General features: G+C 33.6%; 1 protein-coding gene across 3 annotated transcripts in view; it reads right to left on the bottom strand.

Annotated features, from left to right (window-relative positions):
* Positions 1-259: 259 nt before the first annotated feature.
* LOC127720072 (uncharacterized) overlaps positions 260-26,748 on the bottom strand; it is a 43,698-nt gene continuing 17,209 nt past the window's right edge. For 2 of the 3 annotated variants that reach the window (XM_052226468.1, XM_052226469.1), the window contains exons 3-5: positions 18,385-19,274; positions 6,608-6,780; positions 260-2,072 (exon numbers count right to left, since the gene is read on the bottom strand). In XM_052226468.1, coding sequence (XP_052082428.1) covers positions 783-2,072; positions 6,608-6,780; positions 18,385-19,274 — 2,353 coding nt within the window. In that variant the 3' untranslated portion in view covers positions 260-782. Of the gene's footprint in view, positions 2,073-6,607; positions 6,781-18,384; positions 19,914-26,748 lie in introns of those variants that run through there. The other variant, XM_052226467.1, reaches the window with a different exon arrangement.

Below are 26,748 nucleotides of genomic sequence, written 5' to 3'. Positions count from 1 at the left end.
AAAAGGATTTCTCATAAAGAATTCCACAACTCTGCAGATATATAGTATCTTTTTTTTAAATAAAAAGATTCAAATAATTTGACAAAATGAGATTCAATAGTTTTTTTTAAATTCAAGAGTTATCTCCCTTTTATCAACATTTCAAAACTTATTAAGATTTTTATTGTTTTTGATGTTTTTATGAGGTCCTTTTTAGAATATGAAAATTCTAATACAAGGATAGAAAACAAATTCTAAACTTAACAAAAATCTTCAAAAAATACAATATTGAAACACACTGGAAAAAAATCTTTGATAATGTATAACTTATTAAAACAAACAAAAATGCAATGCAAAAAATATAAACCTGTTTTCCTGCCTTCTAGACGAAAATTAGGGTATGTAGGTAGATAAAATAATTTTATTTTTTAAATATTTTATATAGACTATATAGGGGAATGTTCTTGACTTAAGCAGTGCTTAATCAAATAATGTTGTACTTTAAATAGTGCTTAACCTGATGATAAAAGTTCATAATAAGTGTTAGGGTAGGGTAGAGAGACAGGAAACAGAACTATATTCTTTTTTAGCCTAATTTAAACAAAATCTAAAGTTTGAAAATTGATAAGCACAAGCAATCTTTCAATTTATTTACATAAAACAACAAATAAAAGCAACTATTAAACCAACTAAATATATGGGCCCTTGTCCCTCTTTCTTGGATTGTAACCTCATATTGTACACACAACACTTATAATTAAACATAAACAACTAAAAAAGTTTTGCAGATCTATTGTTTTGACTTAGTTCATTGGGTCATCATACACGTCTGCTCCTAAATTTGGAGTGGGAAAATGCTGCTGTTCACCCATATCTACTTCGGACTCGTCAGAACTTCCTTCAGATTCACCATTTACTATTCTGTTTTGGCCGACAAAATTTCTTCTCCGCCATTCATTTGAATTGTTGTTCATCATTTGAATAAAATGTGTATCAGTTTCTGGTACCATTCCATTGGTAAATATTTGATTTTCTTTTCCCTCCATTTTTATTTGGTTATCACCTAGACCATTTTGGATTCTGGATAAAACATGGTTGTTTGCATAACTTCTATCAGAAGACATATTTGGTAGTCTAGATCTTTCATTGTACATTCTAGAAAAATCATTGTTATTGATTGATAAATCTAAACCCATACTACTACTATAATGCTGCATTTCATTGGCCAAATGTGACCTTTCATCATGGTTTCTATTCATTTCATTGGATGCTGTTGACAAATGGTTCCTATTTATAGGTATTCCATTTGAGGGTACTGTATCACGACGGTTTACAGATGAAACAGGTAAAAAACTGCCATTTCTTGAAATTGCTGGTTGATTTTTGTGTCCAAATATTTCAGTGGATGTCATCGAACCACTGGGGTTGTTTCTGAACATTTCACTGGAGTTGTTTCTGAACATATCATTGGATGCTGCTGAAACACTGCTGTTGTTTCTAATGATTTCATTGGATGATTCTGTCGCATGATCATTGTTTTTGGACAGTTTAGGCAAGCTTTGGCTCCTGGTATCAGACATTTGTAATCTATAGATATCTTCATCTACATACCTAAAATTAGAATTATTAACTTGAACACTGGATGAATTATTTCTGCCAAAATGTTTGTCCTCATCTTCTGCAGACGACAAATTTTTTGACTGACCTTCTTGTGACCTCTGTGCAATGTAAAAGTTATCACTTCGAGACACACTGCTGCTGTAACAATTATTATTGCTGGAAATGTCGGATTTTTTCATTGGAATGTCTGGGACATTTTCATCATCATCACTGTCCAAGATATACACATAACCTTCTGGTCTATTATCTTTTGAATAATTGTTCATATAATTATTGTAAATGCGATTTTCCATTTCTGAATGGTTAAATGGTATTGCTGATCGATTGTTGATATGTTGTGGTCGAGATGCCTTTCTTTTTCTTTGTCGTGGCTGCAGATCAGAGACGACGGTATCCTCCGGTGAGACAGACGTGTTTGGTTGAGACAGTGGTGATTTTTGCAGATCAGAAATCAACTTGGAATGGACATGCATCTGAAATGGAAGAGAGAGAATTCTATCAGCACAATCCAATTATTAGAATTAGTTTATTATTTTTCAAAAATTAAATCAATGACTGATCCATTTGTCAGTTAAAGATTCTGAAATATGCTAGAAATTGGGCATGGAGACAGTATAGTGGTCGATTGTTTGATTGATGGATAGTTGCTTTATGTCCAGTGCCAAATATTTCATGCATATTCAAGATGAGAACAAATTAACCATTAATACAATCCCTAGGTTCTGTAAGGTATGTAAACTGAGATGAAGGGTGGGAAATTTGGACTGCAACTGGATAAGGAGTCTCCCCAGGGCCTTATAGCATCATTGTAATGTTTGAACGAGATGCTGAGTTTTCCATGTGCCTTTTATTATAATTGTAATGTTTGAGTTTTCCATGTGCCTTTTATTATAAATGTAATGTTTGAGTTTTCCAAGGACCTTTTAGTATAATTGTAATGTTTGAGTTTTCCAAGGGCTTTTTATTATAATTGTAATGTTTGAGTTTTCCAAGGGCCTTTTAGTATAATTGTAATGTTTGAGTTTTCCAAGGGCCTTTTTGTATAATTGAAATGTTTTAGAGTTTTCCAAGCGGCTTTTAGTATGAGTTTTCCAAGGGCCTTTGAGTATAATTGTAATGTTTGAGTTTTCCAAGGGCCTTTTAGTATAATTGTAATGTTTGAGTTTTCCAAGGGCCTTTTAGTATAATTGTAATGTCTGAGTTTTCCAAGGGCCTTTTAGTATAATTGTAATGTTTGAAAGTGATGATGTCTGTACTGATTTTCTAATAAATTCTTATGAATGTGATGCTATAATTCCTAGAAACAACACAATATTAAAAATTTCCTTGATATAGGAGAACTCTGACATGTGGAACCCTCTAAACAGTTGTCCTTTGCTGTTCGTAAAACTTACTACAGAAGAAGGGTAATAAGATGGACTGCACAATCTGGCGTGGAATCACACTACTATCGGTACCTAGTAAAGTTTTCTGCAAAGTTATCTGCATGAGACTCAGCTATGCAATAGATAAAATTATAAGAAAGGAACAAGCAGGGTTTAGACCTGTGGTTGGATGCATGGATCACATATTCACTTTTTAAAACATCATGGAACAGTGCATAGAATGGAACACCAAATTACATATAAATTTCGTCGCTTTTGAAAGGGCTTTTGATAGTATCCACATAGAAAGTCTATGGCAGATCCTCAAAGCATATGGATGCCCAGAAAAACTCATCCAAATAATCAAGATCTTCTACAACAACTTCTTATGTAGCGTTATCCACAACAACAAAATAAGCAATTGGTTCAATATCACCAGTGGAGTACGACAAGGATGCATCATGTCACCTATGCTTTTCCTTGTTGCTATTGATTGGGTAATGAGGCAAGCAAAAGGGAATAAAAATAGAGGAATTAGATGGAACTTAACAACAATGCTGGAAGATCTTGAATTTGCAGATGATATAGCTCTACTTTTAAGCAATGCTGACCATCTACAAAAGAAAACCCAAGATCTAGCCAAATATGCACACCAAATTGGATTGAACATCAGCAAGAAGAAAACAAAAACAATGCAGCTTACATCTACCTTCACTGCAATCAAACTAAAGGGTGAATCAGAAGAAGAAGTAGACGACTTTACCTATCTGGGCAGTTTTCTCAGCAAAAACAATGCAACAGAAAAAGACATCTCAAACAGACTCCAGGCCAGAACATCTTTTCACCAACTAAATAAAATATGGTGGAGAGGCAACACAAGTGAAAAAACAAAAATATTGATCTACCAGAGTAATGTGCTTTCTATCTTGTTGTATGGTGCAGAATGCTGGCGAATAACATAGAAAGACAGCCAGAGACTCTCTGGATTTCACACCAAATGTATGAGGAAAATTTGTAAGATATATTGGCCAGCAAAGATATCTAATAAAGAACTGTATGAAAGAACAGGACAAAAAGATCTGATGACCACCATAAAACAACGGAGATTCAGATGGCTAGGACACACTTTAAGAAAAGATCAGAATAACATCTCCAAAAAAGCTCTAAAATGGACACCATCGGAAGGTAAAAGAAACAGAGGAAGACCAAAAGAAACATGGAGAAGGACAATTAACAGTGAATTTAAAAGCATGGGAAAGACCAGAGGTGAAATGGAAAAGATTGCAAAGGACAGACAACAGTGGAGAGACCTGGTATCAGCCTTATATGCCAGCCGGCATGAAGAGCATTAGTTAGTTAGTTAGTTCATAACATGCAGAGTTTGTGGCATAGCATCTTTCACATTCATGCATTTTCCCAAACTTTTACTTCACAATAAGAGTCGATTGTTCAATGATGTCATTTACTCCGACTGACCTTGGGTCAAATGGCTTACTCATTCCTAAAAGGCACTTGAAATCTCCATTCATTTTGGATTAAAAATTCTTAATCAGAACAGACAGAACATGACCTCATTGTGATTAAAAAAAAAAAGAAGTAAAACAACAAGAATACCAAGCCCCAAAGGAAATTCAAAACAGAAAGTCCTTTATAAAATGGTAAAATCAAAAGCTCAAACACATCAACGAATGGAAAACAACTGTCATATTCCTGACTTGGTACAGGCATTTCCTAACGTAGAAAATGGTTGATTAAACCTGGTTTTATAACTAGCTAAACCTCTTACTTGTATGACAGTATAGAATTCCATTATATTGACAACAATGTGTGAGCAAACAAACACACATAAAAGGTAAAATGTCAAAAATTGGGGTACAGCAGTCAACATTTTAATATAATCCTAATCACTATAAAAACAAATAACTATTTCAACAAAGAAAAACAAAATGGCATATAGACACTCTATAGACAAAGTACATAAGCAAAACTGAAAGACAAGAATACAATACATTTTTACACCAGCTTTACTCAGTATGAACTTCACGTCCTTAATTGTAATTAAATACCGTTTTAAATACAATATCCTGTTTGGAAAAACTTTTAAAACTGAAAGTGTGCAATTTTGACTAAAATATCCAGACAGAAATTTTTTCTTTGAAGTATTTATGATTATTAATTTCTAGATTTATAGCTATTTAAAGGCTTTCTGAATTTATCCCACATTTTAAAGGAAAGTTCATTTAATAATAACTTAAATATTAAATGCTGCATTTAACTGTCTTTTCACATTAGTGAAAAAAAGCATTTTAAAAATCTTACATAACTTGTACACATTTCTACACTGACAAGGATGAATTTGAGTGCGAATTAATTGATTACATTTTTTTTACTGCAGAGCCTGTTACAGCTTGCAACTTTATAGTGAAAGGGAATTCGTTTTTCAATTTCATTCCATTAATCAATAAAAGTTTAAAAATAAGAAGATGCGGTATGATTGCCAAAGAGACAGCTCTCCACCTGAGACCAAATGACATATATAGAAATAAGTACCTATTGGTCATCATACGGCCTACAACAATGAGCCAAACTCATACTGCAGAGCAAGTTAGAAAAGGCCACGAAATGACAAATGTGAAACTATTCAAACAAGAAAATTAACAGCCTGATTTATGTATAAAACAATAAACTATAAAAAAAATATGATATACAGCAACAAAAATCACTGAATTACAGGCTCCTGACTTGGGACAGGCACATACAGAATGTCATGGGGGGGGGGGGGTTAAACATGTTTTAGGGCACCTAACACTCCCACTAACCTGGGACACTGGTGCAACAGCACATTATAAGAAAAAATAGTTCATAAAGCCTTAACTCATCAGATCCTATCATATTGGACTCATGTGGCCTTTAAAGGACCTAATACTAACCTTTGTGTTAAGGGCCTATAGCGTAGCTTCATTGGGATAGGCCCTATCAAACTTTACTCATGTGGCCTTTAAAGGACCTAATACTAATCCTTGTGTTAAGGGCCTATAGCTAGCTTCATTGGGATAGACCCTATCATTCTTTACTCATGTGGCCTTTAGAGGACCTAATACTAACCTTTGTGTCAAGGGCCTATAGTGTAGCTTCATTGGGATAGGCCCTATCAAACTTTACTCATGTGGCCTTTAAAGGACCTAATACTAATCCTTGTGTTAAGGGCCTATAGCTAGCTTCATTGGGATAGGTCCTATCATTCTTTACTCATGTGGCCTTTAAAGGACCTAATACTAACCTTTGTGTCAAGGGCCTATAGCGTAGCTTCATTGGGATAGGCCCTATCATTCTTTACTTATGTGGCCTTTAAAGGACCTACTAATCCTAGTGTTGACCTATAGCATATATAAAGGACCTAATACTAACCATTGTTTTATGGTCTTTTAGGATAAGCCCTATTATACTGTACTCATGTGGCCTTTAAAGGACCTAATACTAATCCTTGTGTTAAGGGTCTATAGCATAGCTTCATTGGGATAGGCCTATCATACTCTACTCATGTGGCCTTTAAAGGACCTAATACTAACCCTAGCTTTATGGGCCTTTAGTATAAGCCCTATCATATTGCACTCATGTGGCCCTATAGAGGACCTAATACTAACCCTTGTGTTATGGGCCTTCAGCGTAGCTTCATTGGGATAAGCCCTATCACACAAGTGACACTGGTATTGACTTTCGGCTAACTTATCATGATTACGTATATGATGCTGCAAGTTTGATAACTGTGGGAAGGCTTTGTCACATCCATCTAATGGACAAGAGTAAGGTTTTTCACCTGAAAAATAAATAAAAAAGTTTAATATCTTGCTTATCCTCCGAACATTCTGTTACTGTGGATTCATTTATTATTGTGGATACCAATTATCGTGGATCGAGGAGAAATTATATTTTCATGGATATTGGAATTCATAGTTTTGCCAAATTATGTATACAAGATGTACATGTACAAAAATATATATGTTCATCTTGTATAATTCCTGATGGTATGATACTAAACCCCTAGCGGGAGGGATTGTGCTTGATTTTCAGAAGAGGAAGACATAATCTTTCGATCAGTTTAGGTTAAAAGTTCAACTCAGCACAGGTTTGTACTTACATGAGCAACATGAAAGGTGCCACATGTGGAGCAGAATCTGCTTACCCTTCCGGAGCACCTGAGATCACTCCCAGTTTTTAGTGGGGTTCATGTTGCTCAGTCTTTAGTTTTCCATGTTGTGTTTTGTGTACTGTTGTTTGTCTGTTGGTCTTTTTCCTTTTCAGCCATGGTGTTGTCAGTTTATTTTCAACTTATGAGTTTGAACGTCCTTTTAATATCTTTCTTTTAATTGAGGTCTGGAGCTAGCATGTCAGTAACTGCTAGTAGTCCTCTTTTAATTTATGTTGATCATTGTCGTTTTGCTTAGTTTCTTCTGTTACCTATTCTAATATCAGACTTGGACTTCTTTTAAACTGAGTTTTACTGTGCGTATTACTGTGAGTTTGTTTATTACACATCGGCTAGAGGTTGGGGGGAGGGTTGAGCTCTCACAAAATATGTTTAACCCCGCCACATTTTTGCGCCTGTCCCAAGTATGGAACCTCTGGCCTTTGTAAGTGTTGTGTGTTTTTAAATTTTGGTTCATTTATATGTTTCAGATTTTAGTGTGGCATCCATTTAGCTGAACTGCTGCATTGAAGACCCATTGGTGGCCTTGAGCTATTTTCTGCTCTTTGGTAAGGTTGTTGTCTCTTTGACACATTCTCTGTTTCCATTTCTCTTGAAATTTGAATTCATGGATCACCTATACCCACAAAATCCACAAAAATTGTTATCCCACAAATAATACTGATTCCACAAATTGCACAAGATCTTAGAATCTTGGCTTCTTCGGAATCAGTAACAACATCATAATGACTACACCATACATGAAATGATGCAAATAAAATTGAGAATGGAAATGGGGAATGTGTCAAAGAGACAACAACCCGACCATAGAACAGACAACAGCAGAAGGTCACCAACAGGTTTTCAATGCAGCGAGAAATTCCCGCTTTTTCTAGACATACTCCAATTTGCCGTATCAGAATCTAAAGTACTATGTGTAATTTCATTGTTCGTACCCCAAAATGTAAATAATGTAACGTCATTGGACCAATTTCCATTGTTTTGAGTAATTTAAACCAATCAAACCGCATTGAAAATATTACCCAAAAGGCATCAGATTTTATATATGTATAAAAACTGCGTTACGTGCACTTATATAAGTTAATTTTAATGCAGATGCATATTTAGTGCATTTAACCTTAAATCTAATACTTAATAACAAATTTATGTCTTAAATTAATTTCCCATGTAAAACAACATGCTTTTGAAAATGGAATTAAATCTTTCATATCAATTTCAATTTGGCATTTGTAGAAAATACAAAAATCAACAATTCTACCCAGCAAATTCAATTGACATTTTAAGCAAGACTTTTTTGTATTTAAATCTGTATTGAACATCAGTATTGATTGATTGGTGTTAGCTTAACATCCAGTGGCAAATATTCCATGCATTTGTCAAGCCTTTCAGGCATAAAACTTTACTCAGTACTCGGAGTACAATATTTGTGCTCAAAACACAAAATCCAGCATTCTGATTGGTGGATTTCTGATAATCATATTCAAAATTTTTATAAATGCAGGACTATCAATATATTATGCAATAAATCAAATAAATATATGATCTTGTTGAGGCAAAGAACTGTGTGCCACTCTAGACCTAAGGACAGTATAGTATGGTATGAAGCAAAAATGCCTAAGGACAGTATAGTATGGTATGAAGCAAAAACATTACATGACTAGCAAAACTATATTTCAACTGAATTCTAGGAATAGATTTCCAGTATAACAAGAAATGATTGTAACAGGATGCTGTTACGAAGTCTCCCAAACGAAGCTCCCATAATTCGTAATTCCCAGGGTCGCCTGACATTGGGCAACGTCCAGTGAAAATTGGTTTGGTCCAGTAAAGTTATATGCATTAGTGATGCCTGGGGACTAACCTTGTATATCATTCAAATCATCTTGGCATGACAAACCAGAATATATATGGTTTAGGGGTGGGGATCTCGACCATTTACAAGATATTAGAACTTTCTCAAATGGCAAGGGGTGGGGGTGACCGCTGGGGACTAACCCTGTATAACATTTGATGTGCTTTATCATGACAAACCAGAATATATATGGTTTAGGGGTGGGGATCTCGACCATTTACAAGATATTAGAACTTTCTCAAATGGCAGGGGGTTGGGATGACCCCTGGGGACTAACCCTGTATATCATTCAAACCATCTCAGCATGACAAACCAGAATATATATGGTTTAGGGGTGGGGATCTTGACCACTTAGAAGATATTAGAACTTTCTTAAATGGCAGAGGGAGGGGGTGACCCCTGGGGACTTACCCTGTATAACATTTGATGTGCTTTATCATGACAAACCAGAATATATATGGTTTAGGGGTGGGGATCTCGACCATTTACAAGATATTAGAACTTTCTAAAATGGCAGGGGGTCGGGATGACCCCTGGGGACTAACCCTGTATATCATTCAAACCATCTTAGCATGACAAACCAGAATATATATGGTTTAGGGGTGGGGATCTTGACAACTTAGAAGATATTAGAACTTTCTTAAATGGCAGGGGGTGGGGGTGACCCCTGGGGACTAACCCTGTATTACATTTGATGTACTTTATCATGACAAATAGGAATATATATGGTTTAGGGGTAGGGATCTCAACCATTTACAAGATATTAGAACTTTCTAAAATGGCAGGGGGTCGGGATGACCCCTGGGGACTAACCCTGTATATCATTCAAACCATCTTAGCATGACAAACCAGAATATATATGGTTTAGGGGTGGGGATCTTGACAACTTAGAAGATATTAGAACTTTCTTAAATGGCAGGGGGTGGGGGTGACCCCTGGGGACTAACCCTGTATTACATTTGATGTACTTTATCATGACAAATAGGAATATATATGGTTTAGGGGTAGGGATCTCAACCATTTACAAGATATTAGAACTTTCTCAAATGGCAGGGGGTCGGGATGACCCCTGGGGACTAACCCTGTCTATCATTCAAACCATCTTCGCATGACAAACCAGAATATATATGGTTTAGGGGTGGGGATCTTGACCACTTAGAAGATATTAGAACTTTCTTAAATGGCAGGGGGTGGGGGTGACCCCTGGAGACTAACCCTGTATTTCATTTGATGTGCTTTATCATGACAAACCAGAATATATATGGTTTAGGGGTGGGGATCTCGACCATTTACAAGATATTAGAACTTTCTCAAATGGCAAGGGGTGGGGGTGACCGCTGGGGACTAACCCTGTATAACATTTGATGTGCTTTATCATGACAAACCAGAATATATATGGTTTAGGGGTGGGGATCTCGACCATTTACAAGATATCAGAACTTTCTCAAATGGCAGGGGGTCGGGATGACCCCTGGGGACTTACCCTGTATATCATTCAAACCATCTCAGCATGACAAACCAGAATATATATGGTTTAGGGGTGGGGATCTTGACCACTCAGAAGATATTAGAACTTTCTTAAATGGCAGGGGGTGGGGGTGACCCCTGGGGACTTACCCTATATAACATTTGATGTGCTTTATCATGACAAACCAGAATATATATGGTTTAGGGGTGGGGATCTCGACCATTTACAAGATATTAGAACTTTCTAAAATGGCAGGGGGTCGGGATGACCCCTGGGGACTAACCCTGTATATCATTCAAACCATCTTAGCATGACAAACCAGAATATATATGGTTTAGGGGTGGGGATCTTGACAACTTAGAAGATATTAGAACTTTCTTAAATGGCAGGGGGTGGGGGTGACCCCTGGGGACTAACCCTGTATTACATTTGATGTACTTTATCATGACAAACCAGAATATATATGGTTTAGGGGTGGGGATCTCGACCATTTACAAGATATATGAACTTTCTCAAATGACAGGGGGTGGGGATGACCCCTGGGGACTAACCCTGTATATCATTCAAACCATCTTAGCATGACAAACCAGAATATATATGGTTTAGGGGTGGGGATCTTGACCACTTACAAGGTATTAGAACTTTCTTAAATGGCAGGGGGTGGGGGTGACCCCTGGGGACTAACCCTGTATTTCATTTAATGGGCTTCATCATTTAGAACATTTTCAATTAAAAAGTTTGTGTCTATCACGAACGGTTTTCAATTTATAATCATTTGAAAATTTAAAAAAATAAAATCCCATAGGGTTCTATAGTAAAACCCTCTTTTCTTTTTGCCCCTCAAAGTACCCCTTTATAAACCCCATTGCAAAAACAAAACCCTGATTGCACCACTAGACATGTTAGTCTAACATATTGCGAAACCCTAAGTTAATCCGACAAGCGGTTTTGGAGAACGGGTGCGGACAAGTTCAAATTTAAAAGCGGCGGAAGAAGAAGAAGAAGAAGAAGAAGAAGAAGAAGAAGAAGAAGAAGAATAATAATAATAATAATAAGAACTGAGCAAAAACAATAAGTCTTCCCAAACTTCGTTTGGGAGACTTAATAATGGAGACCAGAAAAGGAGGAAACACGTATAAAAAATAAATTATAGCTTATAATTTAAATGATTACAAATACTGGCTTCCTCATTACTTCAGATAAATATTCCTAATTTATGTAAGATCTGTTTTAACATGCTAAAATCAGAATACTAGGAAGTGAGAGGTAAACATCATAGAGATTTTTTTTATAAATCAATGTCACTATATATTAGCCAAGTTTTATTACCATTGGAACAATCAAATGGCATTCCAAAAATACAATAAAGCCAAACAAGAGGCTCAAAGGAGTCTAACTGATTGAATGACCTTTATATAACACAAATTTTACCATGAATGAGGGGAATAACACGCTTTTGGGATGTGGGATGTAGAGGGTTAAAAAAAGTGTGATACAGGGTGTAAATAAAAGTGAGCTGGGGGTAAAAGGTGGGAAGTGGGAAAAAATTACAAAAAAACGATATTTGGGAAATGAGCAGCCCCTCATGAATTACCTAGGAGTCAATGGCTTGAACTGTAACAGGGTTTTGAAGAGACTTTTTTGTAAATTTACAATTTCGCAAATAAAAGTCACCATTCATCCAACAAAACTACTTAGAAAAACATGTATCATAATTTAAAATGTTATTAGAGCAATGAAAATGCTCTACAAATTCTTTAAGAGCCACATTCAGAAGAAATAATTTCCTCAAAACTAGCCTCACTTGGCTGTTGGTGGGGCATTCACCAATTAATACTGCATATATTCAACAAAAGTCCATCTGCCCTAATTAAATAAACAATTGAACAATTGACACCCCCACCTTTTACTATCTTCTCATCTTGAAACTGAATGCAACACTCTGTTCTACTTCCCTAGTTACTAAATATGGAGCTCTTAAAATGACAGCTGTAAAATGCCTTGCTAACTTACTATAATAATATATCGATTTGACATTGGTTTCAATCACACATTCACTTTTCCAATTAAGAACTTACATTTAATTGATCAAAGAGTTATTTTTAATCAAATTTTCTCCATACAATTTTTTTTCAATATTGTCATGTAGCAATTAAGGCAAAGAGACATTTTTTTCCATTGTGGTTTGAACTCTGACCTTTTTATTGTCCATGAGTGTTTGAAGTTGTACGATTTAACCTCTTAAGATATTTAACTCTATTAAGATTCAAGTGAACAATTTCTTTTCATAAAAGTACATAAAAAAATAAGTGTGTTTCACATTTAGTTAAATGACCAGTTTCCTGTCTAAAAAAAATTGCTTGAAAGGAAAAACATGACCAGACTAAATTGAGATTGGACATAAGAGTTTCCGTATCAAATAAATATTGATAAAAAAAATTAAAAGTGCATAAAATACTTTAACATTGCATCACAAATTATTCAATCTATGTTATCTTTACACCTACTATGAGGGTTACGATGGAGGGTCTTTCAATTCTTTTTTCTTTTTTTTTTTAATTTTTAGGTAATTTTTCTCTATTCTTTATATTTTCTACCCATTATTCGCTATTCTTTATATTTTAACACCCCATTATTCTCTATTCTTTATATTTTAACACCCCATATTCATTTTTCTCTATTCTTTCTTTTTGCCCCATATTAATCTATTCTCTACTTTTTACCCATTACTCTCTATTCTTTAAACCCCATCCAAACCCTCTAATATTCAATATTCAGTTCAGTCTTTATATAAGTTTTTTCTTCAAATATGTTTTGATCTACCTCTATATTCCTGTCATTGCCTGTGTGCTTTTTATTTGTGCTGTTACCTAGTTCACAAGGTAAGTAACAAGGTAACAGTACACAGGAAGACATGTGACCCTACCTGGACACATTATTCCGACTCTGAGCTCACCAGTTTTTTCTCTTACTCCTTAGTACCATGTGCTTAGCGAGAAGCAGCAAATACCAATTTTAAAGACTTTGGTCTGACCAGGCTGGTGTTCGAACCCACGACCTCCCGTACTCCAGGCAAACACGCTACCACTAGTTGAGCAGGAACTTATTACCTATCCAGAGCACCTGAGTTCACCCATGATTTTTAGTAGGGTTCATGTTACTCAATCTTTAGTTCTCTGTATAGCGTTTTGTGGACAGCTGTTTGTCTTTTCATCGATTCAATTTCTGGCCATGGTGTTGTCTGTTTCTATTGGACTTTTGGGGTTTTGATTGCACCTTGGTTTCTTCTCATCTTTTTTCACATTTTTTTTATAGAGAAAGTTGCCTATTTTTGGAAAAACTAGACACAAAAATATATCATTAATTCTTAGAATTATGTAAACATATGAAAAGTATTTTTCTACAAACTGAGTTTCATATTTCTGAACAAAAAAGTAAAAATGATTAATCATCAAAATTTAAAGGAAACTTAATACCTTTTATAATTACATTGTATGCTTTCATGACATTGGTTAAGCAAACCCTTGGTTATTCATACAACAGTTTAAGCAAAAAAGTGTTACAGCTCTTGAAAAAGAAAGTGATAAGTGATAATCATAAAAAATCGAAACGGATAACGATGTTGTCAATTTGTAGATGCTGACAAAAATTAGAAGAAAAATTTTCCATGTTTGCATTACATTTACCAGAACAACAGACAGGATGTAGATGGAGTGACAGGTCTATAATTACTTCACACAGTATAGCTAACCAAATTAAAGCCTAACATTATATATGTTAAACAGTTGTGATCATGACCGAAAAATGGTACCGCACAGTTAAATTGACAGATATATTCACAGACTAGCAGATGTACATCCCTCCTAACAGATGTACAGTCCCTCCATTCTAACCTGGGGTATAAAGCAACAAATAATGATCCAAAAAATAATACAAAGAAAACTAATTAGGTTTATTCTGAAAATTCAGAAATTTTTGGGTGCATTTATAATTGTGCATCTTGTGCAATATACAAACCTGACAATAATTATTGCGATTTCAGGAAGAGCTGCATACAATTAATAAAATCAAAATTGAAATTGCAAGTTTTTATTTTTGTGAAACTGACATGTATTCGATTCAATGTGGGCACAAAACATAATGAAAAACGTCAAAATATTTACGAAGTTACAGTCATTATGGTAACTGATGCCTATGCCACGGTATGTTACCATGGTAACAGGCATTAAAAGCCTCCTGCAGAAGTGGATTTAAGGTCGTTCAACATCTTGTGCGTTTTCAAACGAAAACATCATATTTTTCTTTTTATCCCCTTTGAAAAAGAAAAAAAAATTGTTGTTTAAGGATATGTTCAAGTGTGTGGTTGTCCCTTATGACAAATATTGGAAAATCCAAAACTTCTAAGAAATTTAATCATAACTGTTCAAATTCACGTGAAAATAAGCTATTAATGTTTAAAAGGGTTGAATGATATTATACATTTCAAAAAATATTTTGTTTAGGATTTCCCTTCTGCTTTTATTATATTGATTGATTATTGATGTTCAAAGCCACTTTAAGTACTATTGGCTATAACATAGAGGTCAATTTTTATTGGTGGAGGAAGCCGAAGTGTCCAGAGAGAACAACAACTCCTGCAGGAAAACTGACAATCCTAGTCAATTAAGATTAGAAAACGCACCTGCCAAGCTTTCCATCTCAAAATTTGATTTATTCTTATCTTTAACTAAAGATTTAGTCTGGAAAATATATCAACCTTTTTATCTATGGTTTTTACCTTACAGTTTTTATACCCATAATTAGCCATAAAAACATATCAACTTGAATACATAAAAGGAATACATGTATCATAATTAACCAATGCACAAAGATGCAGATCTATAAAAACATACTTAATTTGGTTAACCAGCAAAGTATTCAAATGTGTGAAGTTACATCAATGGATTACTGAAATTGTTGGTCAGCTTTCAAAGATGATGAGGATGGTGAAATATACATGTATAGCAGAAATAAGTAGAATCTATGTTTTCTCCTAAGGGCATTTTAACATCAGGGTGCAATGGACAGTGTCTGGAGATCTGAAATTGCTGGTCAGCTTTCAGAGATGGTGAGGATGGCCAAATATATATGTATAGCAGAAATAACTAGATTCTCAGTGTTCTCCTAAGGGCATTTTAACACCAGGACGCGATGTATCTAATGATATGAATAAGAAAAACAATTTACTCTTTTAAATTTCCTGTCCATGTGTAGGAACATGTCTTTTTAATTTCTTGGGAGAAATTATACTGAATTTTATTAAAAAGATTTATTTACAGAATTGGTGTGATTAATTGAAATACTTGGCTTCTAATTTTGAATAGACTTTAAAAACTAGAGGCTCTAAAGAGCCTTTGTCGCTCACCTTCACCAGGTCTATGGGCATATCAAACAAAACACTCTCCAACATTGTAGACGAGAATAGACTTCATGACAAAAATCTTTATTTTGTTGATCTTGTACTACTGATCTTTTAGTCTGTTTAGTTTCTCTCTACCTTCTTTAGTTTTTGCTCAGAACACAAAAGATGGTAAAAAAAATTCCTCAATTAAGGGCAATCACTCCTATGAAGAGTGACAGTCTACTAACAATATCAGCGAAATTTGACTTTTTAATAGATCTTGCCTTGCTGATCATTTTTGTGATTTAAAGTGTTTTTTATCTATTACAATTTAAATCATATAAGGTATAATGGAAAATAAATGTTTCTCTCTAAATATCATAGTTTTCATGATAATAGGCAAAAATGAACAAAAATGGTAAAATTTGTCATTTATGGGCAATAACTCCTACAAGAATTTGTCTTACAGTTTTGACGTAATATGGACAAATGGTAGAGCTCAATATGCTGAACATTTTTGCTCCATTCAGATTTTCTCTATATAGAACGGTTAAAAAAATAATAGACAAAACTTGCATTTTACCACTATGTTCTATTTTTAGCCATGTCCGCCATGTTGTTTGGTAGGCACAGTCATCTGACACATTTTTTAAACTAATACCCTAATGATGATTGTGGCCAAATTTGATTAAATTTTTCTCAGTAGTTTCAGAGGAGAAGATTTTTGTAAAAGATTACAAAAACTTGCTAAACGGTGTGAGCCAAGGCTCCGTGTTGAAGGCCGTACTTTGACCTATAATTGTTTACTTTTTATAAATTGTGACTTGGATGGAGAGTTGTCTCATTGGCACTCATACCACATCTTCTTATTTATATTCAAAACAAGGGCAACATGAAAATGTTTGAAAGTAACCTTCAAAACATGGGCAATATAAAAATGTATGAAAGCGACCTTCAAAACAGGAGCAACATGAAAATATCCATGTAAGACAGCAACCTTCAAAACATGGGCAATATAAAAATGTATGACAGCAACCTTCAAAACAAGGGCAACATGAAAATATATCTTTAGACGACATTTGTGGCAGACCTGTACCATCAGATACTGAGATTTTTTTCTGATCCATTGATTGATCTTCAGTATTTAATGCCACTTTAAGCACTCTTGGCTGTTTCATGGAGGACAGTTTTTATTGATGGAAGAGGTCAGAGTACCTTGAGAGAACCACCATTCTTCATTCCTATTCAATCAAAATCAGGGTCAAACCTAAGTAGTCATCTACAGTGATCACTGAGGTTGTGAGTATGAACCCAGCTCATGGCAAGGTAAGTTTGCTTGCCATGAGCTGGGTTTATACTCACAACCTCAGTGATCACTGTAGATGACTACTTAGACCACTTTGCCACCTAGGTCCTCAAGGATTTTCTGACACGTTCATTGAAATCCAGTTACTGGTAATGAAGGAGTTATGGATTCAAAGTGCAGATGGAACAAGGGATGAAGGGATTAACAACTATGCCTTATATCAGCTTCACAGAAAAGGGGTATAATGTATTAACAATTATACATAACAACTACACTGACCTAAAGAGGTTCACCACAAAACCTTTTCCCTAACAATTGGTTGCAACAGCTTCTGGTTTTTTTCACAGGAAAGGGACCCGTATTGATTGGTAAGTAATATATGTCAGATATTTACTAAATAATCATCAGACAAATTTAGTCTCAAATTATCTCTGGTCTCAGAAAATATGACTTTAAGTGTTCATCAATTCAATAAGGAAGGAAAATTTACAACATCTGTTTAGGCGAACTACATTATAAAATTTTCTGTATTGAAAATGACGAGATTTATAGCTTGACATATCGTGTGGACATTTGTCCATTTTTAAAGAAGTATGTTGACCATAGACGATTTATGTTTTTGTGTTTTAAAACTTTTGGCTTGCTGCCTCGTTCATGTAAACCACACATCTCCTTTTATTTAGACTATATCACTCTATCCCTTTGTCAATAGAATTTAATGTAATTTAAGAAAGATGATTAATTGATTGATTGTTGGTTGCTTAATGTCCTTAAGAAAGATGAGAAAGGTTAAGAAAGATGAGATGGGTTAATAAATTTGCAATCTTAAGAGGCAACATAAGACTCTTATATAATAATCATACAGCTTCCTTTCTAACCTTTATGACATGTTTAATATGCTCTGATTTTCCATTGCACTCATAATTGCCTATCCATTCTCCTAGGCTAGTCAAAAACCATTACAGAATCTGCCAATTGATTAATTGTTTACATTGTTCTATTTCTTAATATGCCTGTAATATTTGCCACTGTAAATATTGAAAACAGTGATCTTTTCTGGTCAAGCCCAGTTTTAAGCATTGCCTTAACTTATATAATCTATTTTACTTTATACTAAAATAACTGATTAATTGTAATAATGATGTTAAATGTCATATTATATAATTTATAGTATTCCACTCATTACCTGTTATAATGTTTATAATTACCTGTATGAATTCTATGATGCTGATGAAGATGAGAGAGCTGTTTGAACGATCGTTCACAATAATTACAATGATATTTTCTAAGATTTGTATGGACTAGGCTATGCTGTAATAACTGTTGTCTACTCCGAAAACCTTTACAGCAGTGTGGACACATGTGACGGCGGTCAGGATTCATGAGACCTGCTGTCAAGTTTGCTGCCATTAAATCATAGTCTATAGGTTCCTGTTTGATAGGAAAGTTATCTTCGAACTGGTTACAACTTCTTTTATGTTCTGGTTTTATAAAACTATCTTCGGGATCATAGTCGAAATCATTTCTTGCTACTGCTTCGATTACCTCATCAAGATGGTCGCTGTTTGGTTCTGTTTCCTCTCCAATGTCCGAATCTCTATTTTTTGACTGGAATGATTGGTTTTGAGGATGATTTTGTTGACGACACATTTCGTCAACTGCATTGTAAAAAGACATATCACCCTGCGAATTCTGTCCACTATTTTTATATAACAACCGGCTTCGTAATTCTTCTTCAATACTGCTGCTGAATCCAATTTTCTTACGTAGTTCTTCTTCTATACTATGACTTGCTTCCATCCTGCTACGCAATTCATCCTCCATACCACGATTAAAACTGAGTCGATTATGAAGGTCCCCTTCGACAGTACTATTACCTCCGATTTTACCATTATGTTCTTGTCCAATCCTGTTACTTAATCCCATTCTACTTCGTAACTCTTCTTCAATATTATTAAGTCCAAAACGACTTCGTAATTCTTCTTCAAAGTTATTACTTCTCCCCCTCATTCTCCTCTGTAGTTCCTCTTCCATACCTTCTCCGATTCCCATCCTGTCCGGCAGCAACTGACCGTCTGCTAATCCATTCAATCCTGGCCTGTGACGAGAAGACATAAACCAATAAGTCATAAACATTTTAAAGTTATTGTACGAAGGATCAAAATCAAAATGACCATTCATTTTGACCAATGTTTTTTTTTCTTTTTAAACTATAACTTTTTCCTGAATTCTCTACAGTACTTGTAATACTACGCAACTGTTCAGTCCTTCAACATCTTGTTCACTGTTGCAATAAACTGTTTTGAGAAAAATATCCACAGTATAAAAACATTAACTTTACCTGTCTTGACTGTCCAATTTATTCAATAATCTATCATAAAAGAATTTTTATCGTCATCTAAAATTAACCTGTTAAACATTTAATCCCGAATTCATCCATTCTTGCAACACAACAAACGTTTCCTTTGAATAAAACTTTTAATTCCACTTTTTTTGTCCATCCTCAACAATAAAAAGTTTCACATTAAATAAAAAATACCGCTGAAAGTAATTTTGCCTGCTGACTTATTGCCAACTAAAAACTAGACTAAAAAAGTTTTGGCTTAAATGAATAATGCAACTTGCTTTTAATGTTGCAATGAAAAAAAAATCCATTTAATTTCCTCTACAATTTTTCTATGGTGTGTAATAAAATGTGAAAAGAGTAAATGCAACTGACTTGAATTTAATGACGATCCGATTATGTAATATATTTTTCCGAAAAAACCAATGTCTTCCTAAGGGCCACAAAACAGATCTATAACTACTGCAGATATAAAAATCACATTTTTTTTATTCTGAACAAGTAAAAGCAATAACATAGTTTTATTTAGAAGCTTGGAAAAAAATTGGGGTTCAATAAAGGGCAAACTTTTTTTCAATTAAATCTTGATGAATCACTAGAATAAAAAAAACCCACATTACATAACTCATATCTGGTTTAATGCTTGTACATTTGTTAGTAACGAAAATTTAATTAAAATCATTTTAACTTAAACAAATACATAGCTAATAAACGACAACATAGATTTATATATAATAATTAAAGGTCTCTGAAATTTGGATAATTGATTTTTGTATAAAAATATAAAAATATCTGACCTTTTTTCGTCCCCAATTCTATTATCTTGCACAAACAATATTTTAATGGGTAAATGGGTGTTAACCAAACAAATATCAGAAAAAAAGGTGAAAGCGTGGTTATGAAAACATGTCCTCAATACCTTAAAGCCTCTAGGCATTATCATTTTATATTTTTTTAAGTGAACTAGAATGACATTTTGTTGTAACTGCCTTGGAATAAATTACAGATTTTTTTTTTTACAGTTTCTGGCCGTTTGCCAAACGATTTAACATCTACACATGCATAATAAAAGGTTTTTAACTTAATTGAAATGCATACTTGCAACAATAGTGATGGTGAAAAAAGTGCATATTATTTTTGGTAGAGTTGTAGTGTTGTCATGGAAACGAAGGAGGACAAAAAATGTAATCTTTCCATCCCTAAAATCAATATCTTATGTAATACTACTTAAATTACACACATGAAAAATATTTCATACATTTTTTATCCATGATAACCAAGTGATCAATTCAATGCACAAAGGCAAAGGGGAACCCTGCAGGATTAGCTAATCCACTCACCGATCTAAAAATAGAAATCTCATAAGAAAATTTAATTTGATTAATTAGGAAAGTTAAAAGACTAATATGCCTTAAAAACATTAATTCATTAAATTGCAGGTTAAAATCGTATGATGGATGGAAGTTTGAGCTTTAAAATAATTTGGCATAAAAAATGTAATATGAAAAAAAACACTAATCTCATTGACTAAAATTCTCCAAAATTGGGGTATGGTTCTTTTAAAAATTTAAAAACCTCAAGATGAACAAGTAAGAACAAGGATTTCTAATTGTCTATTTCTCCTTTTCTGATTTCAATTACTGAAGCCTGTAGATTCAAATTGTATTTTAAACATCAGTCAGATATGATGAAGTTCATATCCCATTTCAGAGAAATCACAGAAAATAAGGTTTTCAATAGAGTTCAAGGGGACATATAAGATTGACTGATTGATTGTTGGTGTTTAAATCCATTTTTTTTGGGGGGTAGGAGGAAGACGGAGTGCCTGGATAGGGTCATGACCTTTGGCAGGAAAACTGGCAATCTTAGTCAATTAAGATTCAAGTTGAATGCACCTACCAAGTGCAGGGTTCAAACTCACAACCACAGTGTTGACAGACTAGTGATACAGTATATACAACTCTGCCACCGAGGCCACAGACAAATAAGACATGCCACCATGAATGTCAACTGATTAGAATGAATTTTGAGGAGGAATGGTTAACTCTCAATCACTATGTCTATGAAGTTTAAATAGATTTGATCTAGTACTATGAGAAGAAAAATATGAAAACTGACTAACCTAAACCAAGAACTGTCTCTAGTGGCCCACTGTTGGAAAAGTTAACAAACAATGCAAACAGAGTATAAGAATAGCTTACACTGACCGTTGGCACTAGTTGAGGTAAAATTGAGTTACACCCATTAATTTTTGGAATCCACTTGACCTATGACCTACAATATTGACAATTGACCTTGAACTCTGAACTTTGTTGCTGTATCTCACATATATACATATATATCAATTCTATACTCTGGAACAAAATTATTGTCTGGGTTGCATGTCTTGAATTCAAAGTTTCAAGCTTTTCAATATATTTTTTCATATGAGTAAAATAGAATAGTGTTTCAATTCAAATGTCAGACATCTGTTCATAGCCTTCCTATTTTCTATATAAAAACCACTTTTATTTTGTTTCTTTTCAATGAGGAACCACAGATTGCTCCCTTTCAAAAATTTTCTAAATTTGCTTTAAAATAAAGTCATTAACTTATAAATTTACTTAAATTGTAAGATGATAAAAATATGTGGGTAAGAACATGGTAAAGGTCAAGTAACAAGGTAAAGGTCAATTAACATGGTAAAGGTCAAGTTACATAGTAATCATCCTTGATTTTTCAATTGGTAGGATGACCCAATATTACCACTCGTTTGACTGTAGGTATCAAAAGTAAAATATAAAATTATAATTATATAGAATTATAATTGATGTTGATGTCATGTTTGCTTTTATTTGGTTGTTGGGTTGCTGTCTCATTGAAATATATATCATTAGTCTCTGTGTATTCATAGAAAGTAAGGCATCATAATTCATTCAAACTCTGTACATGACCATCTTGCTTTGGTGCATTTTCATGTTCATGAAGATGATCTTACATTTAATAATAATTGATGTAAATTTTTTATCAAAGTTGAAGGAGATTCAGATTTTCTTTTTTGTTTTGGTTTGCTCGTTGATCACTGCATATGTATGCATGGCTGCCATTTGGGTTAAAGAAAAATTTATTTTTATCATCCATATATCATGATTGATGAATTGTATGTTCATGGCTTAAGGATGTGACATAGCTTTCAGAGAGTCAAGTTTCCCTGAGGACAAAATAACTGTGTTCTAATTATTAACTCATGCACTTCCCATTTCCTGAAATGTAGTGTCCATTTTAAAAAAATTATTTGGGAGGAGGGGGGCAGCCCTCATATACAATAATTTACACATTGCATCCCTGAAACTTTCACCTACCAAACCATATAAATCAAAAATTTTCATATCCCTAAAATAACTTGGAGCAGGATCTGCTTACCCTTCTGGAGCACCTGAGATCACCCCCAGTTTTTGGTGGGGTTCGTGTTGCTCTTGTACCCCTATTTGTGACATTTTTACCTATTGTGTTTGTTTTGTTCACACATCGTTGTCAATATAATGGAATTTGATGTGACTGTCATACAAGTGAGAGGTTTAGCTAGCTTTAAAACCCGGTTTAATCCACCATTTTCTACATAAGAAAATGCCTGTACCAAGTCAGGAATATGACAGTTGTTATCCATTCGTTTGATGTGTTTGAGCTTTTGATTTTGCTATTTGATTAGGGACTTTCCTTTTTGTATTTTCCTCTGAGTTCAGTATTTTTGTGATTTTACTTGTTGAAACATTCATAAACTGTTAACACAGAGATATGTCTCACCTTTTGTTATTTTGATAGTAAAATGCAATTGTTGAAATTAAAATAGCAATACTTTAACATGTAAACTAAGCAAAAGTTTCAAAATTAATACCAGATATCATTGACCTCCCAATACTGGTTCCCAATAAACTGACCTAATCACAAACTAATACATTGTTGATGACACCGCCACCAATGCCCCAACCGGAAATAGCATACATATGTCTCGCTTTTAGACTCCACTAAGCCGAGACAAAAGTACAGAAATATTGCACATCCCAAAAATAAGCAAATGAAAATATATTTTATCCCAATATTAAAAACACCTTATTATCCCATAGGTTAAATAAAAAAAATATTGTTATACATTACAGTGGAGAAATCCTTTCCAACCAAAATTCTGGTTTTTCAACTGGCTTGCATCTCAAAAACAAGCACACATCCTTTTATAATTTTGAAAGAAAAAGACCATATTATTGAAAATGTTGTTATTTAGAATTTCAGCAGAAACCTTCCTAAATATAAAATGGGAGAAGGTAAAATATCTATGCACAATTCAAATTTTTTTTCTGTAACTTTATTCTCTTGCTATAAGTATTTGCATGCTACTAGTGTACAGTCTTAATATACCAGAGTTATCCTTTGTAAATATAACTAGATAGTAACATGCACAAGCACTGGCAAAATGGTATATACTTTTCTGAGATTCTCTTATGTGTACTTATTCATAATATTTAATATGGCCAGTTTGTTTATCAAAATTGTTATGCAGACCACTTAAGTTTACAATCTAAACTTGATCTTTTTTTATACAAATGATTTTCCTGAAAATATTCAATTTTTTTTCCTTTAGCAGCTCTCCTTTAGCAGAAATTTCTAAATTATATGCTTAACATCAATTGGGAGACTGCCCTGATTGTGAAAGAGCCAAAGTAGCTTCTCTTCAGAAGGTCCAGTAAGCGATCTGTTGTATGTCAAAGTTTCTTCCTCAATCTAATTAATACTTGTTTTCCAGTGACCTGCCACTTTTTTACATCTAAATTCGATCATCTGATATATAGTGTATTTGTTCTCATAAGCATGAAATATTTGCAACTGGACATTATGATTCAGCAAATCAATCTGATCAATGAACATTCAGTAGCAATATTTCATGGATGTTCAGAATGAGAACAAAATGAAAAATAAATACAATAGGTAGGTTGTGTAAAAGGAATCGACCCGTATGAAGGGCGAGAACACTGGAAAGTGAGGGTATATTGGAGAGGAATATAAATTCTGCCTTGCAACACCTGGCCACCTACAGACCCCTCAAAGACTTGTGCGAGGGTTCCAAATGTGCAAAGAGTGTGGCATTCTCTCTACAAGAGGCTTTTGAATTTAACGTCCCAATGGTGCTTTGAAATGTTTAATCATATTTTCAAAAGTTTTTTATGTACCATGTCTGACTAGAAGGTACTTTTCTCTTTGATTTTTTTTTTCTTTCCTTTTTCTTCACTTTACATGATTTTTAATACTTAACTTATATATGTATTAAAGGTATAAAAATAGTCCTCCTTTAATTAAGTTTACAAAAATAGTTCTTCAAAAGGAATTCCACTGAAAAAAGGTGATGATATATTCCTTATTTGCTTGGGTGTAAACTTTAAATTAATGTGTTGTCAAATTGACTTATTACATTTTACATAACAACTTGACAATTTTTTACATTTTAACCTTTTTCAAACAATTTTTTCAACATTATTCATTTAAACTGAATGTCATTTTAAAATCATTTGACAAAACCTAGGACTTGAAACATATATGTACTTACAAGTTTTTATGTAAATTTAATCTGTAACAAAATTAAAAAAAAACATTCGAAATTTTCACTGCACTTTTTTAACACAAAGTAAACAAAGGATTGAACCTCTGCACAATAACCTAGTTAATTTAACACCTGCCCCCCTCCCAGCACTTAAACAAAACATAAACCAATCTTTTTAAATATTGATTATCCCCCTTCTTGTACCTCTTTATTTGATGTGCAACAAGAATGCATATATACAATGAAATTGAGAATAAAAAATCTTCTGCAGACATTGAAAAATTGTAAATAGGCAGAGGCCACACAAAGGATAATGCATCTTAATTGAAGAAAAATTGCGCAGAAGGCAGTCAAAAGTTCTATTGATTTTGAATAACCAATTTATTCTTGATGTCAATTTGAAAATGTTTCTTTCAGTCTTTTTCATTAGTTCAGAAAAATTGCATCAATAATGATTTTTTTTCTGCATTTATATGCTAATTCATTGTGCAGACATTGTTTACTGATGCAAGTTTCCAAAAATCCATTAAAATTGTTTATAACTTGCACATAAAAAGTTTAATATACAGAAAATAATATAACCTTTATAATTTTTTTGTGCATATTTTATTCAGTATAGGTAAATAGCAATGAGTCAGATTTGAACGTACCTTCATAAATTTAAATAATACCTTAAAGTTAAATACAAATTTTTCAATATCACAGATTTTTTTATGTCTGATTTGGCTTATAAATTATGAACAAACAAGATTTTTCTTTTAAGAATCTAATTTATTTCCTAGATGGGTATTTAAACTCAAAAGAAAATATTTTACTGATCGAAAAAAATTCAACCTTAAATTAAACAGAAACTTGTCACAAAAGCTATATTATTTTTATAACAGTATCATGTATACGAAATAAAAAAAAAAAAAAAAAAAAATTTGATCAATAATTAAACGCAAATGTTGTCTTTGTTATATTTACGTACAATGAAGGTACAAAAAAAATGTTTAATTCTTTTGTGTGATATATGTATATAAAATGACCAATTCAGAACAAGTATACACATGTACAAATTACTACCCTTTTTTCTGTAAATTCAGAAATTATTGCGTGCATTTATTATTGCGATTTTTGAAGAATGGGGAAAAATGTGAGATAAATTATTGCGATTTTAGGAAAATCTGCATACAGATGTATGTACCAGATATCAGAATGCGATATCTTTTTATTGCGATACTCACCCAATCGCATTATTCGCATTAATAAAAACCTCGCAATAATTTCTGAATTTACAGTGACTGATTAAGAGACTCGGTGTTTCTATTTAAGCAGAAACGATAGTATTTTACCCTTTAAAAACGATTCTTACTTCAGAAATATTTAAAGTTAGGCTTATACACCTTACAACATGCATGAAATATTTGCCACTGGACATTAAGCAACCAACAATCAATACCTTAAAAACATCTGATTGATCTAATATATGAAAATAAGGGGATGTGGTATGATTGCCAATGAGACAATCTTCATCGGACTCATAAAATGTGGATTATTACTGGTTAAGAAGAGCAAACCCCATTCTGTATAGCAAGCTTTAAAAGGTCTGAATATGAAAAAATAGTTCACCTTTTATTTAAAGTCTCTGAGAAACAGAGAGTACAGACCTGACCTTGA

The sequence above is a fragment of the Mytilus californianus genome, unplaced genomic scaffold, assembly GCF_021869535.1.
Source record: "Mytilus californianus isolate M0D057914Y unplaced genomic scaffold, xbMytCali1.0.p SCAF_11, whole genome shotgun sequence".
NCBI classification, from domain to species: Eukaryota; Metazoa; Mollusca; class Bivalvia; order Mytilida; family Mytilidae; genus Mytilus; species Mytilus californianus.
This window is presented reverse-complemented; position numbering and strand designations above follow the sequence as displayed.